This window comes from Hylaeus volcanicus, chromosome 3, assembly GCF_026283585.1.
Source record: "Hylaeus volcanicus isolate JK05 chromosome 3, UHH_iyHylVolc1.0_haploid, whole genome shotgun sequence".
NCBI classification, from domain to species: Eukaryota; Metazoa; Arthropoda; class Insecta; order Hymenoptera; family Colletidae; genus Hylaeus; species Hylaeus volcanicus.
The window spans coordinates 8,250,882-8,265,266 of record NC_071978.1 but is presented as its reverse complement, the minus strand read 5'-3'; the positions used below and the strand labels follow the sequence as shown (position 1 = coordinate 8,265,266).

Here is a 14,385-nt window from a genome sequence, read left to right as displayed (position 1 = left end):
ACCACCTAGTCCACGGTTATGACCAGCTTTGACCCTTGTGTGGGGACGACTCGAAGGGACGTGTCGCGAAAACGTAAAGAAAATCATGATCGGTTACGAAAAAGACATTGTCTAAGAATAGTCACTCTGTATTCTTGTGAAGAAAGAAGGATATCTACATGGCATACATCTATGGAGTTAGAAAACGATAGTCATTCGATGATGGGAAAGCTGCAATGTACATTGGAATAAGGATGGATAACCCAACTCACCTGATTTGTATGTTTCGTCTTAGTATTCTTCGTATGTAGGTTTTTTGATATGATTACTTGGAAAATTCTTCAGTGAGTCTATGAAAGTGAACGTGGAGGAAAATTGAAGAATCGTAAAACTATTGTTACAGGTTATAGTAATGTGGTACAGTTATCACACAGGCTAGGTTAATTTGTACCCGAAATTTACACATGCAAAAATAGTTAACAAATTTGTTGTATCCTCATAATCAGTTCATGGTTTTGGTTTTATTAGGAGACGAAAAACAACCTGTTCATACTAACAATGTAGCTACTAATAGCTACTAATAACCTATAGAGCTATGAACCCATGCAGAATAATTGGTCTCTTAATGAATTTGAGGGATCCTCTGAGGAGTAAGTGGTCTTCTATCGACCTCTGAGAGGTCCTACCCTCAAATGGACCACCTTACCACTGCACTTTCTTATTGTTAGAATCTAATGCTTGCTATTACAAAATTAATAAATACAGAATCTTATAAAATCTCAATCATGCACGAAAATTGTATACTTATGTGTTTATTTTTGAAAACAGTGAAACTGTAAATTCAATTCACACTTCAATGTGAATCCAAGTTCAATCTAAGTAGGACTAACGGTACAGCTCGTTGGATCGTGGAAAGTCTTCTGACAAACTAGCGACACTTACAATTTCTCCGTTTCTTTGGACACATAATCTTCCATAGACTCCCTAAACAATTTTCTAAACAATCACTTCAGTAACAGACTATCATCCGAAGACTACGAGAATGAGTCACACGTATTAGGTGAGTCGTATCCACCCCCAATCACTCGGCCAAATAACGACTGCTTCCTGATTCTTAGAACACACAGATGCATGCTATATAAACGTTTCTCTTTCCGAATGCTGAAAACGAGCCCCCTTCGACATTGTACTTTTTATTGAACGATCGAATTCTATTGTCGGTTGCCTGGCTTGGAAATGGAGAATGTCGCGAGTGCTAAACAAGCAACTTGCAGTAACAGTTAACTGGATCTCCGAGATTTCTCTTTCGGCGATAATAACATTTGCTCGACAAATATCGAATCCAAGAAGATTCTACCTGCGGCGCTTTCAGAGTTTACCATTTCCACGCTCCCCCGCGACAGAGTCCCTCATGCATAAGAAATGTGGGGGATCTCGTGTCGCGATTTCTTGAACGCGATTCGCTGTTTGCTTTGTGGTACGCGTCTGTTCCTTTCTTCTTCATTTTTTGTTTTGTTTTTTTTTTTTTATCCCTTTTTGCTTTTGCATTTGCGGTACACGGGGGCTAGAATAACGTTACCATGACAGGGGGAACCTTCTGGTCCAACATTCGAAGGTAGAGTGCAGTCCCAACGGAAATCGAGCAGAGAACCCAGCAACGTCAGCAGCAGTCAGTCCACCAGACGAGTTGTCGATAGTGCAGTACCTGCTATGTCACTGTGTAGAAATTGTCGTGTCCACCACTCCCCCCCCCCCCCCTGGATTCCATTACCACAGCCCATCGTCAACCGTTCCTTCTTTGTCCACTCTCTTTAGCTCTCTTTAAAGTAGAACGTAGCTTCCAATGCACGCGGGGAGCCATTCGACTATCATTTCCATGCACTGTCGTTCGAGACATTGTTAAGAGGCTGGCCGAAGCTATTCGCGGCCGACTTTCCCGGAACGATGCGGCCTGAACACCTGGAGGATCAACCTCGATCAATTCCCCCCGGACCGGTTTCCCGCGCTATCGATCCTTCACGCGAAAATTCACGTGGCGAGGGATAGATAGCGAAGCTGGTCCCTTCCAAAAAGTACCCGAAACAATTGGCTTGGATGTTTTTCTCCGTCTTTCCGCTTCACCGTCACCCACGTACACTCACACCAGCCGTTTAATGTCTCCTGTCTCTTCTATAGAAGTATCTATATATGTGGATGGTAGAGATTATTTTCTTTTCTTTTTTTTTCTTTCTTTTTTTTTTTGCTAGAAACTTCGGTACAGTTCCGAATACCATGCGTCTGCGAGGCGATCCATCCACCAGGCCGCATCGTAACGATAAAGTCGAACGACCAGCCGAAAATGATCTTAACCAACCGCCTAATGTCGTGTGTAGCTCTGAACGTGAGTAAAACTGTGACGTTGCTCGACGCTTGTGAATAAAAAAAAATCAGAGAGAGAAACGGATATCGCTCGATCGTTCTTGGAAAATCGATTCTGACCTGCCATCGTTAAAATTCCATGTTTGTACATCGTTTTTTGTTTTATTTATCTGTGACGAGTCGCCACTTTGGGCTCTGAGGATTCGATAAGCAACAATCGATGTTCCCTGTGCAACGACGAAACGTATCGGTATCTTTTGGTCGTCTCCGGCTCGCAGCTCGGAGCGACGTTTTATTAGCCGCGAGCTCTCGATCGCGTTCGCACGGTCGGCTACGTTGAGGCTCGACGAGTTCGAGAGGAGTGGTAGAAAGGAAGCTGCATGTGTCACGACAATGCGCGCCCGTGAATCTCGGAAGCGTTGACGCGCGCGACATCCCAACGTAGGTGTTCTTTATCGTTGATCTTATCAAAATGAAAGAAAGTAAAAGAAAAGGGAAAAAAAAATTACCGGAAAGGGAGGAAAAGAGAACGTAGAGAATTCGAAAACTCGCTTGAGATCAAGTTGATGAAAATGTTAATTAATCGATCTTCCTTTTTTCTGTTTCTTCAACGCTCTAGTTGTTCAGGATTAAGCCTCTGCCAGTGTTAGTAAGTACCGCCACTTGATCTGGTGTGATTGGACTGCTGTAGTTAGAAGGCTATGCGTTTATCATACATACCCACATACATATATTACGTTCTAACTCACGCATATCGTCTACCGTGCGCGGCCTGAGTCTGAGTAAACTATTAGTAATTCCAGTGAAAAGAAATTAGAAAAAATTAGAGTTCCACCTACGCGTTAGTAGTTAGTTTCGCAGCTTCTGATTTCTCGTGTTTCTCAGCTTCGCCACGGGTTTATCGCACCTCTGTAGAGGTGTTAGAAGTTCTCATTTGTTGGCAATCCCTGGTCAAACTATTCCATTGGTCTAACGTCGTTGAAACTGTCGGAACTACCTCGAGCAAACTATCAGCACGGTACACGCAAACGTTTGTCCGAGAGTTTGGAGTTTACCCAGACTTGAGCCGCGCGATCATTCGTCCACCACACCAACACACACCATCGCAGAAAAAGTAGGCCTCCACTTGACTGTCATCCCCGTTTCATGCGTTTTCTTTTCACTCTGCTCATAATTTTGCCAGGTCGCCCGGTTATCATTTGAAACGAGAAAACGTGTCGACGCGAAGAGTGTCGTTCTTCGCCTCCCTGTCGGCACCACATGCAAGTGCTGTAAACGCGCAAGAGTCCTTCTTTTTACTGACGATGCGCAACAATAGGCTACGATGCTCGCGGGGAAAATCCTCTGATCGGTTATGGACCGTGACACCGTGTCACGTGCGAGCTTCGTAGTCGCTGGGAGACGTAGATGACTGCGGGACTATGAAACGATCACGTTACGTTTAGCGTAGAGACTAGGCCTGTGCGAATATATCAGCCTCCTGATCTTCCATTGATTGTCCGACCGCATACCTCATCGTCATCGTGTATTCCCTTCGATGGGGAATTTGATTCATTCGTTTAAGTGGATACATGCAGACGTCATAGGCAAAATTTAAGAATTTTTTTTCTCAACATTTAAATCTTATGCAACAAATTCTTGAATTTTGGTTGCGACAACTACGCTTACCCTCTTAACTTTATTGTGTGCGCTCTGATTGGGTGGTGAGAAAATCTTTTCAGTTTGTTCAAATAGATGAGAAAGCCAAGGTATATTAACAAATATTTTTAATTGATTAATTTATTGTATATTTTTGATTCGTGTGTATGGTTATGTTCCGTCGTTATTGTTTGTCGTGACATTTCAATCGAGGATGTTAACATTGTTCTCCAAAATTGTTTAATTTGTTTATCGTTAAGGTAATCTTGTAGGAGACTATGTAAATAATAATCGGATGGTGCCACGTCTGATGAGTACAGAGGACAAGTAAGAATTTGTTTTTCGTACTTGTTGCTACACAAGATCTGGTATTCTTCGTTATCGAGTCTTGGCCTTTTAGCATGATGTACTTTATTGGAACGGTTTGTTTTTATAGTTTTCCTTATGGTTTTCGCAGTTTATTATTACGCCTTACACCTGTCATCTCCCACGAATAACATGATCACGACACAATATAGATTTTTTTTTTTATGCGACTAAGGCTTTGCTACTTTTAATGCTATTGCGTCTTTGAGAGACTATTTCCATTTTTTATTTGTATTGTTATACAGGATGGAACACTGGAAACTGCAGTCGAAAATAATTTTTTATTTATTGCTTTGAATAGAATGTTTAAAACAAGATACGTTGTGATTGGAATGGTTTAATAGGAATGTTTGATTTGTGAAGAGAAATCATTTTTAACGTACTGCCACAAAAAGTGTATCATTTTAAAAATCCAATGTCAAATAATCCTACTTGATGAACCTTTCGAGTCACACCATACATTGTTTCATTTTCAAACGTTTGAAAAATTATTTTAAAAGGCATTTCTCAGTAAATTCCTCTGTACACCATAATTGCTATACAAATGTAATTAATTAAATTTTTATATCATTGAAATCAAAACAGACTTTCTCACCAACCCATGCTGCACAGGGTGTTCCATTTAAATCGTCTCCTTCGAATATCTCTAAAACACTTGATTTGACAAACATCGAGTAGTTTCAAAATAGGTATTTTTTGATATAGGTAATTTTTTTGGAAGGCGCCTCGAATATACATATTTTATTTAAATATTATTATATTTTCTTTACACTCAAAGCCATTTAATTTCCTCTTCCAAGCAATTAAAATAGAACACCCTGTACACATCCGTCACTTAGCGTTTTGATCTCTCACTAAACGCTTTTCATCCCAGAAACTAGTAAACACTGTTTGTGTTCGCGATCCATGACGAGTGGCATTGAAATTGCGATTTTTTTTCACGCCATAATCGCATGTGATCGCCTAGCGATCGTCGAGACGGCTGTAAACAAAATGTTGAGTGCTGTATTCGCGCAGAGCTGGGTCCCGCGTTACACGAACTTCATTCCACCACAAAATCACGTCCCTTTAAAATCATTACCGATCATCGGTCGACTTGTCGTCATTGCTAGTGGCGCGTGCGCAAGTCGGACGGCACTTCTTATCTTGTCACTGTGCATCATTATTCTATATTATTCCCTCATACGCCGTCTCTTATTCGCACATTTACGTAGTGCCCGTATGCATAAATTTTGCATATCGCGCCTTTACTAAAGCGTGTACGTGTGCGTATGTGCGTGCGTGTGTCAGTCTGCTGTGGCACGTACTGTGCAGCATCCAGTGCTTTCAGCTTATTGTCTGAGAAAAACAAAAGAAAAACCGTACGAAAAGTGACGAGCTCGTTCGTCTATATGTACATGCATCGCTAGATCGTTGCACTGATTTCTTAATTACGACATCAAGATCCGTAATCACTTTCGTATTCCACTGTTAATCGAACTTTTCCAATTCTGTCTACAGAAATCTATGTTGTAATAATAGTATGACACCTCTTTCGATTACCCACGATCACTATAAAAAGAAAGATAATAATCTTTGAAAACCGATACCTCGGTATTTTTCTGTTTTGCTCGCCTAGACTTTGTTCGAAGCGCGAACTAATCACGCTAACGCTTTACGAATGGAGACTCGATTTTCTTGGTAATTGAACGCGCGAGCATGGGATTCGGAGAGCTTTGCCTAACGAGCATTCGGTAAAATGGAGTTCTCGCGAATTTACTGTTGTGAATTAAACGTTGAAGAACGTTTTCCGGTATAGAAATTCTTTTTGGAGCAATTTAAAGTAAAATGTGGAACGTCGGACTCTGGCAATAAATTCTACGAGTAAAGTTAAGAAGAAAATGGTACATGTATATTTATTTTAAATCTACTTAATATATGGTATTTGTCTTCAGCACGTTAAATAATTGAAGGCAGTGAATATTATTTATATAATTATGTCACGGTAATTTGAACCATTTTTTATAAATTTGAAAAAGAAAGAATATTCTAGGTACGGAGGAAACTTCAAGGTGAACAATAAGAAGAACTATAAGAATAATTAATGACTTTTATGATAGCAAGTTAAAACTTATATTTTTGAAGATTTTCGGCTCTTAGTGTATACTGCTCGTCGAGTCGGCTCGTATATACTGTTTGGAACTAATTATTGAATTAAGTATTCATATTTCCAGAATGAAAAGTCTATCTTCTATTTGTACTCGCGGAAGTTATTGCCAAAGTTGGAACCACGGCACTTAAAAGTGAACTCTATACAGAGTGGGGTGAGAATCATAGTTCAACCAAAAAAGAGATGATTCTTCGCCTAAAAATGAATCGAAAACGAGCAGTAAAATTTATTTGTACGAGGTTTCGTTTATGGGAAAATCGATCTTGAAAATTTGTGGGGCTCGCGTGCTGCTTGGTCAACGTTCCCGACCATAATTCATTATATCTGTTTGTACTGGTGTTTGTAGACAATGGTATAGTACTATCTGTTTCCCATCTATCTTCTGACTAATTCAAACTGATTGATACAGATAACACTATACCACTGTCAGTGTTCAGTAACGCTGACGTAAGTAGAAATAACGAGCAATGGTCAGACGCGCTAGACCCAAGAATTTTCAGAATCGATTTCCTCGAAAATGAAACCTTGTATCAAAAACTGTCACCCTACCAATTCGACTCATTTTTGCGCAAAGTATCACCCCCTAATCTATTGAATTATGATTCTCACCCCAATCTGTACACGGTATCATTTTTCTCTGGAGTCAATGTTTCTTTATACATTCTGGTCGTTGCAAACGAATATAAATCAAACATGTCCTCTTTCGTAAAGTGTTTTAACAGTGTTTCGTCAGTGTGGCGAATTCGTTCTATGCATCGATCGCTGGTTACTCTAACATAATAAAATTTGATCATGAAGCATCCTTTTCGCGTAGCGTTTATTTGTCGTCAGAAAGTAATCGTGCTATCAAGAAGGAAACGTAAAAGAACATATTCTTGAGAGATGATTGACTTTCGACGCGTGCTCTCTTTAACAAAAGTACATTTAACGCTGCTCTTCGCAAAAACTATCGCCAACGCTTACGTATGTTGCATTTACCCCTTTTCCCGCAGTGATCGAGTTCGTTTGCAATACAAGCTAGCCTTAGCTAACGTAAGTAGCATCGACAGCGATCGATGGCATCGTAGAACGAACGTTCCCACCCATACTTTAGAGGCGACAAGTAATTACCTATAATGTGATTCTCTATTAACCTAAATGGTCTCGGTGATCTGAGTGAGAAATTTTGAAGTTGCCACCCCCCAACCCCCAAAAAGACTTTGCAACTGTAACCACGAAAGCCAATGTTCTGCACTGTTAACGTTCTTACGTTTCTTCCCCCATTCTATTGTTACACTTCTTTCGGAATGATAACGAAAATTTTCAATGTCATTTCACCGATTTCATACAGAATCACTAATAATAGCAAACGAAACAGCGCGCGTGGACGCTTGGAAGGTTACAAGTCGATTTTTCTGCACCAACAGATTTTCGTTCGAGCGCAATTTGACTATGATCCGTTGGAGGACGAGCTGATACCTTGCGCGCAAGCTGGAATCGCGTTTAAAACCGGGGACATCTTGCAGATCATTAGCAAGGATGATCATTATTGGTGGCAGGCGCAGAAGGACAACGCGGCCGGTTCCGCGGGATTGATACCTTCGCCTGAGCTTCAGGAAGGCCGTATCGCTTACATGGCAGCGGAGAAGAACAAGCAGGAACAAGGTAACGGTTACATGTGTCTCTTAAACGTTTTATTGGCAGACGAATCCACTCGCGTTCGCAATTTCGCAATTTTAACTGTTTATGGGTGTCCATGAATTGTTGTGTTTAGCGGAGCAGCGAGTAAACGATGACGAATGGTCGTTATTAAATGGAACGATATAGGATTCTGTGATGGAATTACGTTAAGGGTGACTTTGATTTGAGGAAAGTCAGCTTGTATTTATACTAGTGGCACAACGTTTAATGCACTATCGACGCGAAAGTTTACGTTTTGATATTAATTTATTTTCAAAATAAAATTAGAGGAAACGGAACAAAGCAGGACATCTTTAAGCATTTCTTCTTCTAATTTTGTATTGTATTTTTCATTCTTAACTAATTTAGCAAGAATCCTTTTTTAATGGTCTTCTTATTAAGGTGGTGAAGGATAAATAATTGATGTAATCAATAATATAATGATTCTGCGAATCTATATCAATTAGCCATACATGGCACTAGTATTTCAGCTGAGTGAACAAAACAACAAACAACAGAAATTTATATCGTAATTTAATTGCAAATTTATACACTTGTACTTCAAAGACAACCCATGTTAAACCCACATTCTTGAAACTTAACGGTGTAAACATAAGAAATGCAATATGAGTTAAGTAACAATACCTCAAATTTTCAAAACTTGGACTTAATATGAATGGTCTATGAAATACTAGTGTTGCATATTCTCAACAATTTTATAATCAAACGTTGTACCCTTTGGTGTCCAGTTCCTCCACTTCAAAAGTGTACCAATAAGGGGTGGCGTTTTAAATAGTGTTTACAATATGATTAGACCAGGAAAGCACCTTTTTAATTTATAGCAGAACATCGAACGAGTGTTAGGATAATCGTAGGTTCCAGCAGATCGCATTGTATCTAATTTGTTCAGATCGTTCAATGAAATGTCCGTCGTGTTCAACCATTGCCTTACCGATCCATTATCAATCCCGTCACGTTTGATTCTTCGATTGATCTCCACTAGTATCGCTGCTGCCATGAAACGAATGTGCTGGTGATTATGATGTCATGTTTGTGTTGTTAGATGTGCGCAGGTTTTTCAATGGAGCATGTAGTATCGATGTCAGCCACTTTTACCTAGGAACATGTACAGTTCATGCTGTTTTTTTTTTCAAATGAAACGAGTAATCACGAAATTGGAAGTTTCACTCGTCGATCACATAATCACGGATGATGAGATTGCGATCCCTGATCGAACGTAATACGATTATGTGTCGGCTTCATTTTCTATCGACCTGTCATTACACTTCATGGAACTACGGTTTTAACCTACATTTTGTCCATTTTTTTACGTTTTGAATTTTCTGCGTTTCCTTCATTTAACTATAATTGCACTTCCCACTTTATAAATTTATATCAATCGAAATATTAATGAATACATTGTACAATTATTTAACACCAACGATCCCAATAACATTATATCCTAAAATCACACTTGAAGTCAGCAGTTGAAATAGCAAGAGTACTTTCACTTCTTGCTGGGGATACCTTAAAAACCACTGGTGGTTGATGGATGATACTTTATTAAAAATAAGATAGAAAGAACGTTTGCTTTTGGGAGATAACCTGAAACGGGGATTCGAGAGTAGCAAAATTCTAGTTCGATGATAAATTAGCTGCAGTGATACACCTGTTGTTGTGTGTTGTGCGGGGCTAGATGCTGAAGGAGAAGGAGGATGTTCTTCTCACACCGAAGGCTGCGACGGTTCGACAGGTATGACTCTGCCTTCAGGTATACAATGCGTAGAGTCACGTAGAACCGTGTAGTCCGCATGAAATACAAAGTACTCGTTACGTGCTTTCAATGCACGCTATAATTTGAACGGAGTTCGAAGGAACGCTTCATTGTAGAAACTAAACACAAGGAACGACTTGGTGCCATTATTCTGAGAAAAAAAAGAATGTGCGGGAACTGTGAGCCACCTGGAAACGATCATAGATGAATCATGACTGTATATATATTTGATCGTTGGAGATATAAAATGAAAAGTAACATTTTCCATGTGTATCAAATCATTCAGTGCACTTCATCGTCACGAAACACCTGGATTTGGCATAAGACGTTTCAGATATTTCTCGTTAAGCATTTCACGCGAATACTGGCTTTCTTTTCACATATCACACACAGTTAGATATATATATATATATGAACATTTCAGGTCTTCACGATCATGATCTGTATCACGATGATTCGAGGTTTAGAGAGTTGCATACCAAATTAGAGTTAGCTTTGTTAGAGCTAGACAATATACTTTCACGATACTAACGTCCCTTCTGACCCCTAATAGAGTTAAACTACAGTGCTAGCAAAGTTTAAGTACCACTCGAGTAGTCAATAAATTAACGATTCACGAGCGCTAGAAGATTATATGAAACTAATATGAATCCATGTTTAATCATCTCTGTCAAATAACCTGTGTAAATGGGATCCATTTTTATCAAATGAGTCTGCAGATTTTATTTATTTTTTTATTTAATTTCTTCCGTTGTTCTCGGTGTGAACAGGGGAAGAAGAATAGTATGCTACTTCTTTATTAACTAAAGTTATTCTGTGAGATTGTAAATACAAACTTTGGAAATTACAATATTCATTTATCTATGATCAACAATGTAATTAAATTAAAACCATTAATAAATGCCTAGAACAGTAAGATAACTATGATGGAAATATATTTTTCCACTTTCTGCAATCAGTAATTTATTACTACAAATGCTTCCGTATCTTCTACAATATTGTAAATATGAAATAGAGGAGATTGCTTGGTAAGATAAATTTACATGCGCAGAGCTAACTATAATAAAGAATGAAATAGCTTCCTATTAATCAAGATACATTAAGAATTCCCGAAATTGTATGATTATTATGTTTTTAATCATGGCGATATTCTCTCGTAAAATGAAGGCAAAAATAAGGATACAACCTGCAACATTTTCAACGTTAGAAATTGATTAACATTACCAATTCACGTACTTAAGATACACTATTATTCAGCCTATCCGAATATTTGCTTCCACGGATTTTGACGAATCAGTCTCGATTGTTTAGTACCATACTATGAACAGTAAGTTACTCTACAGAACATGTTTTCACGCGGCGTGCTTCGATGCATGCTCTCGCTACGTTTTATGCACTTACGCTTGTTTCACACGATTCCACTCGCAGGCACACTGTCACAGCGTAATCGTGATGAAATATTGAACGGGAAGCTTCCGCGAGAATTGGTAATATGCATAATTTGAAAATTCTCCTGTAAAAGTAAGTCTAAAATAAAAGATTGCTATTGTATTTATCGAGGATGTGTAATAACGAAATGAAATATTTCTTATTGTCTTGTCAAATATTATTCCAATCTCAGAATAATAAGAAACAATTATAAACCCTCATTTTATTGTAGTACTTCAGTAATTCGTGTGTATTTTCAAATATCCGCTGTGCCGAGGCAAAACTTGCTCTACAATTGCTAGTATTTGAATAAAAAAATTTTTAAATTCTTCCTGTGCGTAAATGAAAATCTTGAAGAATTATATTACCTCGTTCAAATTCATCGCGGTCGTGCTCTGATTGTGACACTGACTTTCAAGATTTACGCATAGACTCTCCGTTAGCCCTTCTCTTTTCATCTTGTGACCTGCTGGAACATCCATCACACAGTGGGGACACCCACTCCCTCTTTCTGGTTATGGCTTCTATGTAAACTGGCTGAATGAATGAAATCTCTTTACCATTTAGACAAGAATACGCTTACACGGAGATTGACATTCACGGAGTAGCTCTTTACTTCTACTTGCGCGTAAACATTGCTGATGGTACGAACGTTCGAGGAGGATGCTGATTAACATACATAGACCGCTAAGTGTTTGAATCACAGCCTTAAACACACGTTACACTATGATCGAATCAAAGGAACGTGCGTTGTGAATGTCATAGCAGTTAACGCAGATTACTTCTTCTATTTTATTTTCATCTGTACATGTTCATAATGTAATTTCTATCGTCGATAAGATATTGTTCATCGGGGGCCATCTTCTTGATCGTATGCAGGGTGTACCTTGATATGTGGCGACCATTGCAAGAATGGATTTGAATCGTAGGAACAACTGTAAAGAGGTCATTGTTATTTTTAACTCTGTTTTACTTTGATATCCCGTTTGTTGAGTTGTGTTTAACCATAAATGTATGAAATATTAAGTATCCGTAATTTTAAACATCTTTTGCAAAAGTATAATTATCTCTATTGTATGTCGCCAACATGAATACCAATATGACTGACCTATTTGCGTTGTTACATGATCCTGAGCCCATATTTGCAATATATTCCCATATTGTGAGACAGCCTGTATGTACCGTTCTCTTTAGAGTTGGGTAATCATACAATTCTACTGTAAATAAATATCATCTTTGAATAGTGCAAATGTTATGGTTTCCTCATCAATTCTAGAACATTTTTGGTTCGTTAAATTAATTAATCCATTAATTAATTAACCCATTGAGATCATGCGAGTTCCGAAGAGAAAATTAATACTAAAATTCGTTTAGGCCTCGGTCCCTGGTTTAATGAATATAGTTGTTTACGTCGTTGTTGGCGGATTAGATATGGATCTCGGTGAGTTAAAATGCGTTCATCTATCACTTATATTTCGCGATACAGCATTTATACTAAGCAACAAACTCTACAGAGAATTGATTCAATGAAAAGGGACCAGAAGTCTATTCCATTGCAGGATAGACGACTTCGAGCTGTCCTCTGTATTCGCAGAAAAGCACAACTAACACATTTTTCGCATTTCCAGTGAATTGCTCAATATTTGGCCGAAAAAAGAAGCAATACAAGGATAAGTATCTCGCAAAACACAACGCAGTGTTCGACCAGCTGGATCTGGTCACCTACGAGGAGGTCGTTAAGCTTCCCTGTAAGTATGGCACCTAGAAATCTACTTAATTATTAAATATTCCCTTTAACATTATTTGTTTCAATTGAATAAAAATTAAATTAAATCGAGAGTTCAAATGAATATATTTCTTTCTGCATTGCTCGAAGGCTAACAGAACTTACATGTATTTATTACTTTAATATTCTAAACTAAAACAAAGTTAACATTGTCTTTCACTTTACATTATTTTAACAACAGTTTGTCTACGAAATTGACTAAATTTGTTGACAATAGATCCTAATAGATTTGAATAAATTTGAAAATTAAATTTCAATTTTTATTCACATTCTGTTTATGTTTTCTGTGACAGATCCTGCATTCCAACGGAAAACACTAGTGTTATTAGGAGCACACGGCGTTGGCCGTCGACACATAAAGAATACAATTATCGCGAAGCACCCCGACAAATATGCCTATCCTATTCCACGTAAGTATAAATAACCTTCCGTTAATTAAAGCTACCTCATTATCGAAATTATAACTCACGTCTAATATGTTCACGTGTACCATACCACTTTAAATTATTTTAAATATTATTTTAAATATTATTTTTCAGATACAACGAGGCCTCCGCGGAACGATGAAGAGAATGGTCGCAATTATTATTTCGTATCACACGATGAAATGATGGCTGACATCGCTGCTAACGAGTACCTCGAATACGGTAAATATTAGAATCGATGCTGCAAAAATACATTATTGGAAATGATAAGAAATTGTTCCTAATTTAATTTTATGCGCAGGTACACACGAAGATGCCATGTACGGAACAAAGCTCGAAACGATCCGAAAAATTCATGAAGAGGGAAGGGTAGCGATATTGGACGTCGAGCCACAAGCGTTGAAAGTGTTACGTACAGCAGAATTTGCGCCTTATGTCGTTTTCATCGCTGCTCCGGTATTCCAGAATATTACCGACGTAAGTACCCGGAACATTGATCGCTAACCTCCTGGGGGATAGAGCTAACTATTGCCACGGGGTTAACTAGTTAAGCGATTAATCGACCATTGACGAGATCACGAAGCATCGACACTTCCACTTAACTGGAAATTCGCAAGCTACTAGAATATGTAGAATAGCATACGCAACGGAAATTGGTTGAGTAATAGTTTAAATATTCAGATCGAGTAACAGTTTCGAAGCTAGAACAGAGGTTTCGGTTTATTACAATTTGAACAATTTTATAGCTTAATTTTTTACGATGAGTGAATGTATTCTATGAATTAAAGATAAATAATTGAAGATTTAAGGAAACTCAAACATT

General features: G+C 38.3%; 1 protein-coding gene across 10 annotated transcripts in view; it reads left to right on the top strand.

Annotated features, from left to right (window-relative positions):
- Positions 1 to 14,385, top strand: part of LOC128873947 (peripheral plasma membrane protein CASK) — a 245,848-nt gene that overhangs the window by 227,634 nt on the left and 3,829 nt on the right. For 5 of the 10 annotated variants that reach the window (XM_054118005.1, XM_054118006.1, XM_054118007.1 and 2 more), the window contains 7 exons: positions 2,957 to 2,986; positions 7,897 to 8,134; positions 9,846 to 9,902; positions 12,980 to 13,099; positions 13,431 to 13,547; positions 13,677 to 13,784; positions 13,864 to 14,039. In XM_054118005.1, coding sequence (XP_053973980.1) covers positions 2,957 to 2,986; positions 7,897 to 8,134; positions 9,846 to 9,902; positions 12,980 to 13,099; positions 13,431 to 13,547; positions 13,677 to 13,784; positions 13,864 to 14,039 — 846 coding nt within the window. The remainder of the gene's footprint in view (positions 1 to 2,956; positions 2,987 to 7,896; positions 8,135 to 9,845; positions 9,903 to 12,979; positions 13,100 to 13,430; positions 13,548 to 13,676; positions 13,785 to 13,863; positions 14,040 to 14,385) is intronic. The other 5 variants (XM_054118008.1, XM_054118009.1, XM_054118011.1 and 2 more) reach the window with 3 other exon arrangements.